At 39.2% G+C, this 18,844-nt stretch overlaps 1 protein-coding gene across 3 annotated transcripts in view; it reads left to right on the forward strand.

The window, feature by feature from the left end:
* Positions 1–18,844, forward strand: part of grik2 (glutamate receptor, ionotropic, kainate 2) — a 282,326-nt gene that overhangs the window by 129,850 nt on the left and 133,632 nt on the right. For all 3 annotated transcript variants that reach the window (XM_088326235.1, XM_088326237.1, XM_088326236.1), the window contains 2 exons: positions 10,059–10,112; positions 10,567–10,740. In XM_088326235.1, the coding sequence (XP_088182361.1) occupies positions 10,059–10,112; positions 10,567–10,740 (228 nt within the window). The remainder of the gene's footprint in view (positions 1–10,058; positions 10,113–10,566; positions 10,741–18,844) is intronic.

Consider the following 18,844-nt stretch of genomic DNA (forward strand, 5'->3'; position numbering starts at 1 on the left):
GACAATACCCCCAGCCGGCTCAACCCCAAAACAATCCATTCACAGGACGTGACCTGACTATATGTATATATATATATATTTTATTAACACTCCACTTATTGAAACATAAATATTTTGTTTGTTTGTTGTACATGATTCAATTGTTTGTTTGTTTGTACATGATTCAGATTGAATCGTTTCTTGTACATGATTCAATTGTTTGTTTGTACATGATTCAAATTGAATCGTTTCTCCGGCGCCGTCACGAATGGCAGCCACTCCAGCAGCTCCCGTGTTATTTTCGATTGTTCTCAGTTATTTTCGATTGTTCTCAGCTTAGGGATGCTGCTGGAAAAGTGAATTTCCCTTCGGGGATGAATAAAGTATCTATCTATCTATCTATCTATATATATATATATATATATATATATATATATATATATATAGATATACCGGAGCCATATCCCTCTAGTGGGAGTGGCTAGAGTCAAGAACACATTCACATTTCTGACTCTTCCTGGGAGATTGATACAGAGGAGGGGATTCCCAGCCCCCTTGCTCAACCCAACTGATGTGTTGGGAGTCATTAGGTGACCAAACCCCCCAATTCCAACCCCTGATGCTGAGCGCCAAGCAGGGAGGCAATGAGTACCAATGTTATAAGTCTTGAACCAGGAACCTCCCAGTCTCGGGGCGGGCGCCCTACCCCCAAGGTCACCGAGTTGGTTCATATGTAATCAAAGGATTTATGACCTGCAACTGTGTGTCATGTTCATGCCAGAAATGTGTTCACCATGTTTAAGATGAAATTGTGCCTATTATCAATTATAATGATTAAAATAATTATAATGAACCAGTTGGAGGACTTTATTTTGGAAAGGCATCAACAGGAACTCACCAGTGACTAAGACTGAACTTTTTGACCGGGATTTCCCACAACCATAAGAGAAAGGCGCAATGCTTTAAACTCGCTCTCTTCTCTTTCCTGCGGACTTCACCAATGCTTGGAGGGGCTTAGTCTGACTGGGGACAGTGTCCAAAAAGTTGGAAAGCCAACGCTTTGTCTCCCCAGTCAGGAATCATGGCAAAACTGAGCCAGGGTTCTCCTTTTCCCTATCCCTTGGCTGAGGGATGCGACCAAAGGGTTGAAATACTTTTCTGAGTAGGGTTTTTAATTTAGCCTTACATAATGAGGACTGGTGCCAACTTTGCCAGGACCCAAGAACAGGCCAAGGACCCGTCCTCGGTGGAGAAGGCTGGCCAGAGTTGTGTCCTCATTGGTGCCCCGACAACCATTGTGATTAAGGGATCCTTGAACCGTGATGGTACTGCAAAATGTTTGCTCGAAAGACATCCCAGATTTCTTATTCCTCACAGCTCGAGTAACTTGTATCTGAATTAAATCTATAAGATTATTTATATGTGTAGTGACATTTTTTTTCACTGCAACCGTACTGTTTTTGACTAAAATATTTGGCCAATATTAGGGGGCAGCCCGGCGGCGCAGTGGTTAGCGCATGTGCGGCACAGTTCTAAGGTCTTGGGAACCTCCTGCGTGGGTTCAAATCCAGCTCCAGACTTCCTGTGTGGAGTTTGTATGTTCTCCCCGTGCTTGCGTGGGTTTCCTCCGGGCACTCCGGTTTCCTCCCACATTCCAAAAAACCATGCATTTCAGGTGAATTGGCCGGTCCAAATTGTCCCTAGGTGTGAATGAGCGAGTGAGTTGTCCCCGTGTGCCCTGCGATTGGCTGGCAACCAGTTCAGGGTGTCCCTTGCCCCCTGCCCGTTGATTGCTGGGATGGGTTCCAGCACCCCCGCGACCCTACTGTGGATAAGCGGTGCAGCTGATGAGATGAGATGAGATTTATTAGGCTCTTTCAGCGCAACCATTTAAAATTACCCTTATGGGGCCCTCGGTGAAAATGACACCCCTATTTTATATAATGACAGTTTTTGTGAATATTTTCCTATAAAAGTTATCAAGCATCCCTGTCCAGTCACTCGAGGAAAAAAATGACTGAATGGTGGATGAGAAAAGTTGAAAGATCCAATAACATTTCTAAGATAGCCTACGTTTTGACGCCAAATGCAAAAGAGCACTGCAGGTGTCCGGCCCGATTTTCTTATCTCAACGTACAGTAATTGTGATTCCAGACCAGGGACAGCAAAACTAATCTTCTGCTCAGTAAACAAAGACGCTTAAATAACAACTTTTCTCATCCGAACATTTTTGAAAGAGCTTTATTTTCTGTATGTGAGGATTCCGGACTCAAATTACATTTTTTCTCCACCAATTGATCATTGTTAATCAATCAACAACAACGAAACTGTCATACACAACAAATTGGTTTGGCCTGAAATACATGAGGATCCCCAGTTAAGGGACACAAAGTTTCCCAAAGGATTTAACTATAATAGTCTTATGCTGTCAAGGTCTGGCTCTTTACCTTTATTAATTACCACACTTAATCACCCTTTTCTATTTTTACAATTTCAGGTGACACTGAAGCTCTTAGTACCCTAAAGCATTTCCTACTAAAGCACAGAGATCACACGAGGTTATTATTTTTTTCAATGACCTTAATGAAGGCATGTTCAAAGTCCAGCCCGGGGGCCATTTACGGCCTGTGATCACTTTTTACAGGCCGACGCCTGTCATGAACCAGAACAGGAGGACAGAGTGACATTTCTCACACAAGCTTTATATTACGGGAAATGGGGCAGTCATGCACGTTAACCCAAAACGCCAGTGAGACGTAAAGCAACAGTCTGGCATGGAATGACAGGAGGCCAGTGGCCGACGAGATCGACACCAATTGTACAAGCAGATATCGGACAAATGGGGTCGATACCGGACAGCACTGACAGACAGGATTGATATCAGGCACTGGAGATTGGAGTCTGATAACAAGCAGGACGAGATAGACGGAAACGATACCAGACACTGGAGATCGAAATTAAACAGGACAAACTAGACGGGAACGGTACCAGAAACTGGAGATCGATAACAAACAGAACAAAATAGCCGGGAAGAAAACTGGAGATCATTAATGAATAGGGCAAAAATTGACAGGAAGGATACCGGACAGGAAACACAGGCAGGAAACCGGACAGTCAAAACCCACATCCTGCGGGGCAGAGGTTCTTTGACAGACTGACAAAGGGTGAGTGAGAGCACTGAGCTTAAATAGGAGGGAAGCCAATACATCAACGAGCCGCAGCTGGCGCCACACGGGCGGGGCCAATTGGGCGCTATGGCAACCGTGACAACACCTCTGTCATAAAATTGCTAATATGTGGCAGTACAATACCAGCAGTATTGTGGACTGCAGTATAAATTTGTACCCTTTGCTTTCTGTGAGAAATTTAGCCCACCCCAGTTCCGCTATGGCGACTGTAAATAAAAAATAAGGTTGACTGTGAGGGCCGCCCTACCTGGGAGAAGTGGAAATTGGAGTATTTTATCGCTAAGATCCAAAAGAACTGTGTCTGCCTAATTTGCAAAGAGTCTGTAGTTGTTATAAAAGAATATGATATCAGGAGGCACTACCAGATGAAACACGCTGACTGGAAACAAGGTCAAGGTCAAGCATCTGTTGGAAGATGATGTAATGGCACAGCAGCACTTTTTTACGAGACCCTGCAAGTCAAATGAAAATCCTACAAAAGGCAGGCAAGAGGTCGCGACGCTGATCGCCAAGCACAGAAAACCTTTGATGGTGAATTTATTGAAGACTGTTCAAAGAATACCAAACTAAATAGTCGGCCCTCACACATTTTATGTTCACAAAATCTGGTCGGCTTTCTGTAATAGTTTGGACATACCTGCCTTCATGCGATGTGATTGGATGTCAAATAAACTATGTGTGATATTATATATAAACCTATATATCTATATATCCATCTATATAAATATCCAACCATTATCTGCACCGCTTATCCTCAGTAGGCTCGCCCATCTCAGCTATCTTCAGGCAGTGGGCAGGGGACGCCCTGAAATGGTTGCCAGCCAGTCGCAGGGCACACAGAGCCGGACAACTCACTCGCTCATTCACACCTAGGGACAAATTGAACTGGCCAATGAACCTGACATGCATGTTTTTGGAATGTGGGAGGAAACAGGAGTGCCAGGCAGAAACCCACGCAAGCACAGGGAGAACATGCAAACGCCACACAGGAAGGTTTGATCCCATTACCTCAGAACTGTGCTGCATATATATATATATATATATATATATATATATATATATATATATATATGTGTGTGTGTGTGTGTGTGTAAAACTGAGGTATTGCCTCTAAAATGCCAATCATAAAAAGTACCTGCTCGCTATATGCCGTCGATAGCACTCAATCAGTGGGGGCTTTAAACTATCTCCCCACAGGGGGAAATTGGCCCTCGGGCTGTGAGTTTGAGACCCCTGACCTAAATGTTTTGAGGGATAACCAAAGGAAACAAGCTGCTACGTTTATAGTTTAATAGACACTCAAAATAAGAAGATGAGACATCAATTAATTTTGAACTTGCTAGGAGAACAGGAAGGGACTATGCAAAAAACAAACAATGCTTACTCCAAATCTGTTGTTAGAGCCTTTTCTTGAGCCTTTTATTTTTATTAAATATCCCAGCTCACAAAAAAGCATATCCGCCCTAAAGAGTGTGAAATCCAAGAACAGCAACATGATTGGCAGATTGTAAAAATGATGATAAGCTTACTTTGTCAAAACAACAGACAACAGTAAGGGATATTAGTCAAAATAATGAACTGGCATCCTATGCAACCTCCAATGCAGGTTTCTAATATTAAAAACAGAAACAAGCAGAACAAACATATGACTAAGTGGAGTAGCTCCAATAAACTCAAGCACCATTGATCAATTATTAAAAAATATTTACAGTTGTTTATAAATCTCCTCGCATCAAACCTCCCCTCGCACCTTTGAGGACACACAAAGTACCTTTGAAAAGGTCAAAACCGATAAGTGAGATGATGTTGCAACGATTGCACGATGATGCAGTTGGCATTTGATCCGACGGATCAAGTTTAATACATGAAGCCTTCTCTGTGTTGATGCTGTCACCTTTAGACCGTGTCGCATCGCAGCATCAGATTGATCCTGATGAGTTTCTCGTTCAAAACGTGTTTTTTTTCCTGCTCGCAAGACTGATCAAATATTAAAGACTGACAAATGATTCACTCTTAACACACTCTTACTCTCCCGGGGGGTTTAATCAGTGCCCAAGAGTTAAATTGCCAGAGAAGGTCAAGGACTCTTTTCATTAACGATGCCTCAGGAGGATGGCTGGACCTGGCGTGATAGTACATTGGCGGGGAGAAATAGTCAACAGGCAGTTAAAATGCTGTGAAAATATGTTTTACCTTTATAATTACAGGTTGGATTTCTAAATCAATTTGGTAGTTTAAAAAAAAAAAATCAAACAAGCAAAAAATGATAACAGCTTTTGGTATTTTCGGATACTGTACTTTTTATCACAGTCAACACTCTTGAATCAATGGACCACTCAAATATAGTCTCCAGTCCTTTGGATACAGGTCAGGATACAAATTGTGATATTTTAACTCATCCCTTGTAAAGGGTTGTAAAGTTTTTGCCGGTGATCCCAAGTGAAGAGAAGCAGAGGGGCTCAAAATAGGGATCACATTTAATAACAAAACCAGGAACAAAGCAATGAACAAACAAGGGGTCACAAAACAAATGAAACATCCAAACAAAATCAAACCAGACAATATCCAAACCAGAAACAACAACCGGAATGGAAATGCAGTTCAAGTAATAAAACTAACAAACAAAAAAGGGTCACAAAACAACAAAATGTCCAACCTAAACCAAATCTGACGAGATCCAAACCGGATACGAGGACCAAACCGGTAATGGAGATGCAATGACCCTACCCCATTTGTTGTCTAAACAGTCATTATCTAGGGTCAGGTTAATTGGGGACTGATTTGTGGAGGCTGAGCTTAAATGGGTCTTGTTCCACACCCAACTGCCACCCTTTTGGGGGAAGGTGGTGTTCCAGATACCAACAGGAACGATGGCAAACTTGGAACAGTATTTTGGAATATTCTGAAAAGTGTGATATCTCATGAACGTTTCACGAACTTTGCGCAACTCAACGGAAACGTCTCAGCAATAATTCCGGTGAACAGTTTTCATCTTATCTGTTTATCTAAACAACACTATGATTCTTGCAAAATAAAATTATAGTAAAAAGTAACTATAAGATGACTGAAACACCAAAGCCAGTCGAGACAAAAATTAAATCAGAGAAAAAGCAGAGAAAATGTGCATATCGAAAGTCCAATGCTTATTTTAAATTTATTGTTTTTAATTTTGGACGCCTGCAAAGAAGATTGAAAAGGATGAAATTTATTTATTTTGACTATAATTTCTCACTTTGTCTTAATACACTGTTTTAATCATTGTCACTATTGGCCAATTATGTTGCTGTTCTTTGATACTCACACCCTTTAGAGGTTTTCTGCTTTTGGCAACAAAGGAGATATAATCAAAATAAAGGGCTCAGGGAGGGGGCTTTTAGAACAGGTTTGATTTTCTAATCCATTGCTTTGGTCCTCTCCTATTCTCCCTGCAAGTTAAAAATTCATGGATACGTTAATATTATTTTATAAAGGGAGTATTTGTTGACCTTTTACTTTCCTGAAGAACAATTAAGATTATGTGACGTGTCAAAATGGATCTGTTACATGACATCCTTTTGATGCATATTTTGTTTTCAATTAAATTCTGCTGACTAAGACTTCCTTTTTCATCACTACTACCCTCGACTCCAAATATTATAGGCAAAATATTGTCTTTAAAATCATGGCGACGGCAGACCAATGACTATAGAAATACCGTTTATTTCGCACTACAAGGCGCTCCAAATTATAAGGCACATTCTCATGCAATAGTATATTTTCAAATATTTTCATTTAAAAGGACCAAGGGACTATAAGGCGCTTTAATTTAAAACTACAGTAAGAGCTACCATATTCATTCTTGTATAATCATTTCCCTGGAAAATATGAAGGCGCTAATCGATCCGTCGAAAAATTTCCATGAACAAAATTGCATGACATTGTATGCAACTGCAATTCAACCTGGGTCACGATGGTGAGAGTGCTGAATCATAACCACAAGACCACCAGTGATTCAGCTGGCATAGGAAAAGGCATTAGATGTTCACTATTCACTATTACACTATTTTTACTCACAGTGCCAGTAAATAATGTTTGAGAAGGGAGAAAACAGAAACTCTTCCTGAAAGGTGTAAATAAACTAAAAAAAAGCGGTGATTCGGATGATTTGTCAGACTTTGCATTTTTTATATCTTTCAGGACAACTTTGTTTTTACCATTCTAACATTAATTTCTAGTTCCGTATAAATAATGAGAGAATGGAATAAAAGCTAATGCTTTTTCGTGTATTGTCTATATCACTGGTTTTCTAGCGCTTAGTATTTAGCGCTCTCACTGCTGTCACCTAGGTTCGATTCCCGTTGCATATAATTTGTTTGATTTTATCCACCTGTATTTTCTGGTGTACGCAAGGTGACTCAGGATATAAGCTGCACTTTCACATTTCTGGCCAATATGGGTTTTTTAGGTGCACCTTATAGTCCCAAAAATCTGGTAACTCTCATGTTTCCCAGCAGATTTTGTCATCCATTAGCTTTTTCTCACTTTAATCATGCTCCATACAATACTAATCTGTGATAGCTATTGATTTTGAGAGTCTTAGCATGGCCGGCAGGACCCTGACACCAGATAACAGCGGCACGCCGTAAGAATGATTTGGCGTCTGACTAAAACGCATACCCTGAATTCTAATGGAATTAAAGCAATTCTACTTTGAGATCTTCTCTCCAAGGTGCTTTTAATGATAGATTACCTTTGTGTGTTTACAAGGTTGAGCTTAGACAGAAAGTGATTGTTCCTTCTTGGGTGGTCTCATTGTTCCAGTCGCCATCCAAATTTCACTGCCACGGGGTGAAGGGCACAAGTGACAAGGTGATAAATTGAGAGTTTACTCTCCGATCCAGACACCACAAGCAATTTCAAGACAGAGGCGAGGAAAAACTCCCTCTGAGAAAGCACTGACAGAAACAGACTAGGACTGCAAAAAAAGACCAACATTTGATTTTTTTTTCTTTACTTGAGCACAATATCTCACAAAAACCTTTTACAATGATTGTTTACTTAAAATTGTGTGTGTCTTCATACCGTATTGACACCAGTTAGATAACACCACCAAAAATAAAATAACAAATTGGATGACTTTGTATATAACATACAAAATTTAAGATATTAGCACTAAGAAACAAATTATTCATTCGAGTACAAGCCATGGACTAAAGTTCAGTCAATCGTATAGAGAAAATATATACCGGTAATGAGAAAATGAATTACCAAAATGTGCAAAACTGTAAGGTTTGCCTTTGAACAGATCAGCAAAATGAAGCACAAGAGTAACATTATCTAATTTGTTAGATAGCAGATCATTTAAAAAAAAAAAAAGTTTGGATACGTCTCTTTTACTAACTAGGGTAACATAAGAATCTATCTATCTACCCTGGTCATATCCCTCAAGAGGGGTGACCGACAAGACAAACACAAACAAAAACAAAGAATATCTAAAACGGGAAAAAGTAGCAAAAAACACACACACAAATTTTGGGACCATGGCAAACCCAAATGCCCAAACACCCAAACAAGGTAAGCACCTTGGCACCCAAGTTGGTCATGCTTTCGTCCCTCTAGATGAAACGGGACACAAGAAAGCGGCCATGTCCCTCGGGTCAGGGTGACACAAAACACTCTTCTGTTCAACAGCAGGGCCTGACACCTTTACTGGTTTAACCCTGCCACATCATGCAGGTGCCCTGCCCATCCCTTAGAACGCGCCCAAACATCCCACTATCCTTTTACAACACCTCTTGACTCATTCCTATCACCAACAAGAGATCTAGCTTCCCCTTTATTTAGACCTCTTTCCTGCACTCTATTCATAACTCCATCCATCCACGTCAATCGCGGCCTTCCTCTTGGTCTCCTTCCATTTACTTCTGCTCTGTAGATCCTAGACATAAGAATACAACACAAAAATACTCGTCTCAGAGATAAGAAATATAACACCTAAAACAACTAGGACTGTTTCTTCAAGACTGTGAAAAATGTTTTTCTTTCCCATGCATAAAAATGGGTGGTCATGTATTAGATATCGACTTATTTTTGGAATTGTGTTGCTTTTATATGTTATTGCACTATTTTTATTGCAGTATTACTTTGATTCACTTTCAACTTAGGTCAGTCTTCAAGCACTTCCTGGTCAATATTTCTGCCTTTCAATCTTTACTTTGCTCTTTCTTTTTCTTTTTCAAGTCTTTACTAGGTCTTTATCATGGAATGCAATGTCTAATTTCGTTGTTATTTTTTTAAATTCACATAGTTATCAACATGATTAAAAACAATATTAATTCCAAAGATTATTCTGCTCTCTGCCATATCAAATGGGTTTGATCAATTTTAGTATTATTTTATTTCTATTTTACAATTAAATATAAGAATACTACAAAAATGTACAATATACTTTAGTGTAATGTTCAACCATTTATTTTTCCAACTGCTTTTCCCTATGAGGTTGTCAACATCTTATAAGTAAATAAAACTAAATAAGCGTTTAAAATGAGTAACAGATATTGCTCTTGAATGCAGTTTCAGTCTGATCACATGAGGCTAAACATTATATCCAATACCCCTCTTTGCAACATTCTTTGCGACACCATTTTCCTCTCTTTATAGAATCTTGGAGTACTGAATTTGATTGATATTTTATTTTATCACCAGCATCAATACTGTATATACACTCACGTCTACCTCTGCTCGTTTTTTTCTCACAGTGAAGCAGAATATCCGCCTCATCTTGATAATTGTTGCAGCCGACTCTTCTCAGCTCTTCTTTTTTCTTTTTTTATGTACAGGGAAACGTGTATGTTAATGCCTATTCAATCTTCCATTTAGATTTCTCACTCTGTCTTTCTTCTAAAATCTTAGGCTCTTGCCATGGGGATGATGACAGAATACTATCACTACATTTTTACTACGCTGGTGAGTAAAACATATTCTAAATTACATGTTTTTCTTTTTTGTTGTGTTCTATTTAGTGAAGACATGTTGGTTATCCCTTTTCTTCTTGATCATCCAGCAATTAGGTCTTCATCATCATCATCTCTTGTGTCTTCTTATTTTCGGTAGCTGACTTCTTTCATTAATTCAACTCAAGTGACTCATTGTTGTCATTTATGACAATAATGAATGATGTATTGTTTCTTTACACCTGTCTGTAGAGGTTCATTTATAAAATGCTTGTGATGATTTGATTTATGCAAACTTTCTAGCGCGTTAATTTGGTTCTTAGTTGATGTTGCATCAGACCTCACAGCACAGTACTGTATATACACTTACAATCAAAAATAAGTTACATAAAACTGCAAATATATGATAATGGTTCCTGTCAAACTTTTTTTTTAATGTTACAAACCCCTGTTATTTCTCCTCTTAGGATCTATTTGCCCTTGATCTGGAACCATACCGGTATAGTGGTGTCAACATGACAGGCTTTAGGATTCTCAATACTGAAAACAGCCAGGTAGCGTCCATCATCGAGAAGTGGTCAATGGAACGACTCCAGGCGCCCCCTAAAGCGGATTCTGGTCTACTAGACGGCTTTATGACAGTAAGTTCTTCTTTTTTCAAGACACTTTCTGAACTACACTCAAAAAACATTGCTGGAACCTTTGGGATTGTTTTGGAGGAAATGATCCAATGAATGTTTTTTTTCTCAAAAAGGTTATGTATGAGTGCTAAGTTTTTTGTGTGGTTTTTTTTTTTTTTCATTTTTAAACATGTTTACAGAAATCTAGCTGGTTACTTTTTTAAAGTGTCACATTTGTGGAAATGTGTTGTGTTACATGACCCTTCAGAATGACCAAGGTTAAGGTTGTCTTTAAACAAATCGACCCACAAAGTATGTTGTTTTTTTAATTTCGACAATATTTCTGAACTTCACTTAAAAACACTTTTAAGAAACTTTTGTTTTGTGCGAAGTTATCCATTTATTTTATTTTATTATACTTTTTGACACATTTACAGAAATATATATGGGTAATTTAGTGTTATGAGTGCACTGCATGAAAGACGTCAGAATGTAGTGGAAGCTAGAGCTCTTGTTGGTGATAGGAATGAGTGGAGTGGTGTTGTGAAATGATAGTGGGTTGTTTGAACGTCTTTTAAAGGATGGACAGGGCACCTGTATGATGCGGCAGGTGTAAACTAGTGAAAGCTGTTGAACAGAAGACTGTGTTGTGTCACCCTGACCCGAGTGACTTTGCTGCTTTCTTGGGTTCCGTTTCATCTGGAGGGACGAAAGCATGACCAACTTGGGTGCCGAGGTGCTTAACTTGTTTGGGTGTGTGGGCATTTGGGTTGGCCATGGCCAAATTGTTTGTGTTTTTTCGCTACTTTTTTCCTTTTCTTTTTAATTTTATTTTTTTTGTGTGTATGAGTTTGTCATGCTGTCGGTCACCCCTCTCGAGGGATATGACTAGGGTAGATGGATAGAAATTTGGACAAAGAGGCATATTTGTGGTAATGTTTTGTTAAACAAACCCTCATAGGGATGGAATTTGAGGTTGTGCAAAAACAAATTGAACCCCCAAAATATGTGTTTCTCTGGAGCTGCGCATGCATTAGGCTAGTGTAACAAAGACTATAAATGGCCTTTGAAAACGTTTTGGAGTCCGCAAATTCTTCTATATCAGGGGTGGTGAACACATTTGACACAAAGAGCCGACATTTTTAACTGTGAGAGTCAAAGAGCCACACCAAGCACTGACCTGCCATGACAGACAGACATACACAATTACCAACATAGTATTTCCCATAACACACTCCTTACGATACATTAGTATTGTTCTTGTGTTGATTCCAAGGAAAGTGTCCACCCTCAATACACACACAAAAAATAAAACTAAACATGAAACGAGGTAAAGAGCCACAGTATATAGAAAATATGATGAGGCAAAGAGCCGCATTCTTATTGGCCAAGAGCCGCATGCGGCTCTAGAGCCACGTGCTCACCACCCCTGTTCTATACCATGGACGAGTTTAATGATAAAAAATAATAACAAAGACATAACAACAACAAAATAATAACACAAACCATTAATGATATTGACAATAATATCAAAAATAATTTGCAAAATTCACTGTGTAATCAAGTTGAACATTTGGGTGTTTGCACCAAAAATATATTAATTCTGTAATTTGATATACGGCTTTTGGAATGTCGGAGGAAACCAGAGTGCCCGAGGACATGGGGAGAACTTGCAGCATGGGGAGAACTTGCAAACTCCACACAGGGAGGCCGGTAGCTGGAATTTAACTCCGAGGCAGGCGTGCTAATCGCAACACACCCTACTCCCTATCGTATTGTAGAATGCACAACTTAACGTCGATCTATGTGCCAAGTATAAACTCACCAAATTAATCTACTCTGGCAAAGAAGTGTGTTGGTGTTATGTGGTCTTTGTCATTTTCTGAACATAGGGATCGATGCATCCTCGCGCTCTATTGCGAAAGAGTTTTCCATGGAGAGACGTTTGTTTAATATCTTTGTAACATGATGTAGTGGGCTGCAGTGGACACATCTCCACGCTATAAGTGTAGAATTTTGATTTGCAAACCACAGTGATTTTAAATTAAACAGACCACCTCAAAAAACAGGTACAACTTCTGTCTAAAACATAGCAGTGTCAGCAAAACAATAATCGGCTGACAAGTAATGAAACATTGTTTTTCTTTCTGTGTGGCCCGGTACCATATGATCGACTGCCCGGTACCGGTCTGAAGCTTGGTAGTTGGGGACCCCAGGTCTAACCCACAATTACATTGTATTTACCACTCCATTGTTTGCAATTCCACATGGGACTGTAAAGGAGACTACACAAGCCAAGTTAGACAATAATTTAGTTTATTTTATCATTTGCCAGTATGAGTTTTGTTGAACTCTCCAGTGCTAGTATTGTGTGTCCCTGATGTAAAAAAAGCTTTGGGTGCATTTGATGTGAAACTTGTCTGATCAGAGCATGCAGCCTGCAATAAAGAAAAGCGTGCCTCATGCTTTTTTCATAGCGTGCACTCGTCTGGGAACGCGGCCAAATATCTCAACCATCAGTAGACAGAGGATGGAATGGAAATAGAAGTGTGAGAAATGCAATAGATAACATTAAGAAGGACTCCGGGTGGATAAAGGAGAAACAGAAGTCAAATGGTACTTCTCTTTTTTTTCATATTTCATTCCCAGAAGGACTGTTACAGACTGGACTTGACATAGATGCTTGGTCTTATTCCAGTTATGACGCACGAGTGGATTTAGAAGCAACAATGACATATATACTGACAGGAGTTTTTCCGGTTATTTTTCTTTTCTATATTTTTGTAGACGCATTTTCTGAGCTTTGGTTAGTCACTTTAAGTGCCTCTTGGTGCATCAGTTGCTCAATCAATATTTCTTCCCTCTAGGGACCTGTACTCGAATGTGTGTCACAAGAGTACACTAATTTCATTTTTATTCTAATATTCTATTAAAAAAATGATAATAATCTAGTCTAAATTGAGATTCAAGTTTTTATCCAGGCATTTATTTATTTTTTGAGAGGACAGTTGTGTAACTACACGATACCATCAGTAAATTGGCGAATGTGGTTTACAAAGTGGGGATTGATTCATTACACAAATGGCAATCAGTCAGTTCCTAATGCTTATTGACAGAGTGCAAGGTTATGCACAGGTCTGATTAATGGCTGCGTTTGTGTGCTGCATTTACAGTTTTGGTGATTAAGCACTGATGCCGCCGACGTAACACAACAGTGAGCAAGTGCTTCTGTTCTTTGCACTCACCTCATTGCCACTGACCTGCAATAAATTATATTCAATGTGTTAAGTTTGAACTTTAGTAGACTTTCATGGTAAGGAGAGAACACATCAATGAGATTTTAACTTGCAAAGAGGACAGGGAGAGACAAATTCAGATAAGAAAGTCCTACCTGTTCTAAAAGCCCTCCCCATTGCCATTTTTTGTTGTTAGATTTTCCTGGACAGATCAGCCCTAAGGGGATTAGAAATCAAAGAACTGCCACATGATTGCTCAATGGTAACAATGATGTAAATAACACATGCTAATCAAAATAATGAACCAAAGCGCAAAATAATAGTCAAAACAACAATTATTAAACCAAAATATTGAACAACTCTGTGTAACAATAATTGACAAAATAACGGCCCTGGCATCTTTTTTACAGTTAATAAAAACAGAATACTGTCATGGCCAGCATGGTCGCCATGGCGACCGGCTGGCCACGCCCACTGGGCACCAGCTGAAGCAGATCAGCTAATTGCGTGTGTGCTACTTAAGGCTGGGTTGTGGGTTTTGCGGGTGCTGGCTCATTACACATTTTCCGTTCTGTTATGCCCTGTCCTGTTTAATTTGAGTCGGAGGAAACCTGCACTTGCCCATTCTGAGTGTAAGAATGTTTTTGTTCTGTTTTGTCCCGGAGTTTTGGACGCCTTTTATTTTTTTAAATAAAAGTTATGATTGTCATCGCAAATGAGTTCTCCCTTCCTGCCTCCTGCCTCCGTTCTGGTCCTGTCCCCCTCGTGACAAATACATTATTTACTTTTCATTTCCTCATATCCATATCACAGTACCATCACTCATTTTTGTAACATCCTATATATCAAAACATTTACATAACAAAAGGGTAAATAGCTGAAAACCAGCGATATGAGCACGTATTGAGTTGCTCTTTTATTGTGCTTGTAATCTAACACATTCTAGATCTGTTCTATAAGCCTTCCCCTGAGTCTTTTCTTTTTATCAAATCACTTAAGTTATATAAAGCAAATCTGCCCTCATGGGTGTGGAAATCAAAGAAAAGCAAAATTATTGTTCGGTAGCGACAAAGCTGTAAACAGTACATACAGTGCACCAAAGAGTTGTTTCCTCTGTCGTCCTTTTTTGCGTTTATTTATGTCTTTCAAAACGACTCTCTCTTTTCTCTATAACATTCCTCTCTGGTACCATACAAATAGTTTGATTATGAGATAAAATCGAATACCTTTTCACATGTTTTCTATATTACTGGTATTTTAGTACTTAGGATTTGGCGCTTTCACCGCCGAGACCCGGGTTCAATTCCCGTTGCATCCAATGTTATGCGATTATGGTCAGCGGTATTTTTCAACTAATCAATAATTGCACAAATAGGAAAATATACTACCCTAAAACCCTGTGTATACCTTGCCAGATACTTTTAGTTCTTTTTTGATAAAACAAATTTGCGGTTACGCAGAATATTTGCAGTGATATCGAAAAACGTCATTTGTAAAAACCAAAATCATCCTAATGGGGTGGTTCCTCACAATACTTATATTTAGAAATCTGAGATGTTACCTTCCGAAACGTGACTTTGAACAATGAGTGAAGGTGGCACCAAATCCAGGATTATAGTTTGTGAATGTAATGTCTTATTCCAAATTTAAATGCATCTGCTTTCCAAAGTTATGTGGCCGTCTGTCCTTAAAACACAGTCAGATTGAATAGGTTGAATAGGTTCAACCAATGTATCCTTCTCACTGGCCCATGTTTCCGATGCAAGACCACACCAACGTCCCCCTCTGCCCAAACTGACCTTTCAGACGTCATAGTCATCTTTTTCCTTTTTGCTGCTTGAAAACACGCATGGTATTCAGAGCCACTCTCCACCTCCTTTTTATCCACATATTACCATGAAAATGCTATACCTGTGGGTACAGTTAAATGGGACGCTGAAGGAAAGCTATTTTCTTTTTTGATAGATATCATTTAAAGTCTGATCCAAACAGAGTTATGAAAAAACGTTTTCCGGGTTTCAGATTTTCATGGAATCACTCAAATCGACAATGGTAAGCGCCAGGAAAAAGAGGAAATGAATCATACTATGAAATGCGTTTTAAAACAGGGAGGGGGAAAAAAAAACATTTCTGCTGAAGGCTTGGAGACAAAATATGATTACTGTACATTTGGCAGTTCTTGCATTTCGGTCAGTTCCATTCACTTCAACGAGAAGAAGAATATGTGCTTGGTGCGTTGGTAGCAACAAACATAAATCAACATCATCTTTGTTTATTTGTTCACTTCTGCGGGTAATTGCATGTTCACGGTGCACACATATTCTGTCCCTTTTCAATTTATAATAAAAGGTTACTGGACTGATTGTGTTTGTATGAAGAGAGGTTTTTAAGCGGCTTGCTGCAGTAGCACAAGGGCTGTTGACTTGACCGATGGATTTTCTTTTTGAGCCTTCCTGTTCCTTTTTTCAAAGTGTCAATCATTCCTTTTTACTGTAGAAACCGGTGAATGGCAGAACCGACCAGGATGCGTGTTGCACGCAATTTGAAAGGGGCTTTTCGCCGATTGGGGACAGGGCTCAACCCCTTGCATTGTTCAAGTGTGAGGCGACAAGATGTCGAAGGAGTCCAACGACCAGGAGTTTATTAATCCTCTCTCATGCTGAAGATGAAAAAAATATTCTGGTGTGCGGCATAATGTCATTTCTCCCAGAGATGACTTTTGTCAGCTCGCTCACTTCCATCTGCTTCTCAGTGTGCATCAAGTTGTGGCTATGCTTTTGGGTCTCTGACTCAGAGAGTTGGATCTGGTTGTGCAGTTGTCCACATGCTTGAGAATTTGGAGAGGCAACTTGGCTGTGACAAGTTGATGAGGACAAAAGCACCAGGAGCTGGTTGAGCAAAGCAAAAAAAATATGTCGTATAGTGGCTACAATAATAAGTGCAATATGATATGCATTGAAAATAGGTACAATGAGGCTTTTGCATTTGTTAGAATGGACAATTGTTCATTGTTTTTTGTTTTTGTTTTTTGTTTTTTTTTTGGTTTGTGTCAACTCTTGCAAGTTTGCAAAAAAACAACATTTAATCACAACGACAATAATGTGATATTGCCAGCACCATTGTGTTTATATTACAATATTCAAGACAAGACCATACAAAATTAAAGTTGTATCATTGAGTGGATCAATTGGATGGTTTCTTCTTTCAGAACATGTAAAATAAACTGCAAAGATTAAAAAATGTCACACCTCACATCTGATCAAATGGATCGATTATATATATATATATATATATATATATATATATATATATATATATATATATATATATATATATATATATATATATATATATATATATATATATATATATATATATATATATATATATATATATATATACTGGACTGTCTCAGAAAATTAGAATATTGTGATAAAGTTCTTTATTTTCTGTAATGCAATTAAAAAAACAAAAATGTCATACATTCTGGATTCATTACACATCAACTGAACTATTTCAAGCCTTTTATTATTTGAATATTGCTGATTTTGGCTTACAGCTGAAAAAAACTCAAAAATCCTCTCTCAAAATATTAGAATACTTCCTCAGACCAAGTAAAAAAAATAATTTTATAACAGCAAAACTAAATCAAACATTTGAAAATGTCCATTGATGCACTCAGTACTTGGTTGGGAATCCTTTTGCACGGATTACTGCATCAATCCGGCGTGGCACGGAGGCAATCAGCCTGTGGCATTGCTGAGGTGTTATTGATGCCCAGGATGCTTCGATAGCGGCCTTCAGCTCATTTGCATTTGTAGGTCTGGTGTCTTTCATCTTCTTCTTAACTATACCCCACAAATTCTCGATGGGGTTCAGGTCAGGGGAATTAGCAGGCCAATCAAGGACAGTGATGCCATGGTCAGTGCACCAGTTACTGGTGGTTTTGGCACTATGGGCAGGTGCCAGATCATGCTGGAAAATGAAATCCTCATCTCCATAGAGCTTTTCAGCAGATGGAAGCATGTAGTGCTCTAAAATCTCTTGGTACACAATTGCATTTACTCTGGACTTGATGAAACACAGTGGACCAACACCAGCAGCTGACATGGCTCCCCAAACCATTGCTGACTGTGGGAACTTCACACTGGATTTCAAGCAACTTGGATTTTGCTCCTCTCCAGCCTTTCTCCAGACTCTGGCGCCTTGACTTCCAAATGAAATGCAAAACTTGCTTTCGTCTGAAAAGAGGACTTTGGACCACTCTGCAACTGTCCAGTGCTTCTTCTCCATAGCCCAGTCAGACGCTTCTTCCGTTGTCTTGAGTTCAGAAGTGGCTTGACCATGGGAATACGGCTATTGTAGCCCATTTCCCGGACACGTCTGTGAACTGTGGCTTTTGATACCTGGACTCCAGCTTCAGCCCACTGTCTTTGAAGCTCCCCCAAATTCTGGAAGCGGCTCTTCTTCACAATTTTGTTAAGGCTGCGGTCATCTCTCTTGGTTGTGCAGCGTTTCCGGCCACATTTTTCCCTTCCAACAGACTTTTTGTGGATATGCTTTGAAACTGCACTCTGTGAACAGCCTGCTCTTTGAGAAATTTCTTTTTGTGTCTTACCCTCCTGATGGAGGGTATCAATGATGGTCCTCTGGACAGCAGTCAGATCAGATTGTGATTTAGTTTACTGAACCAAGCTGAGTGTTTTTAAGGCTCAGGAAACCCTCGCAAGGTGTTTCGAGTTAATTAGATGATTCAGGTGATTAGTTGAATAGCCTACTTGTATACTTTTTCATGATATTCCAATATTTTGAGATAGGATTTTTGAGTTTTCTTAAGCTGTAAGCCAAATTCAGCAATATTCAAATAATAAAAGGCTTGAAATAGTTCA

Source organism: Urocampus carinirostris, chromosome 2 (assembly GCF_059441175.1).
Source record: "Urocampus carinirostris isolate Australia breed hairy pipefish chromosome 2, RoL_Ucar_1.0, whole genome shotgun sequence".
Lineage (NCBI taxonomy): Eukaryota > Metazoa > Chordata > Actinopteri > Syngnathiformes > Syngnathidae > Urocampus > Urocampus carinirostris.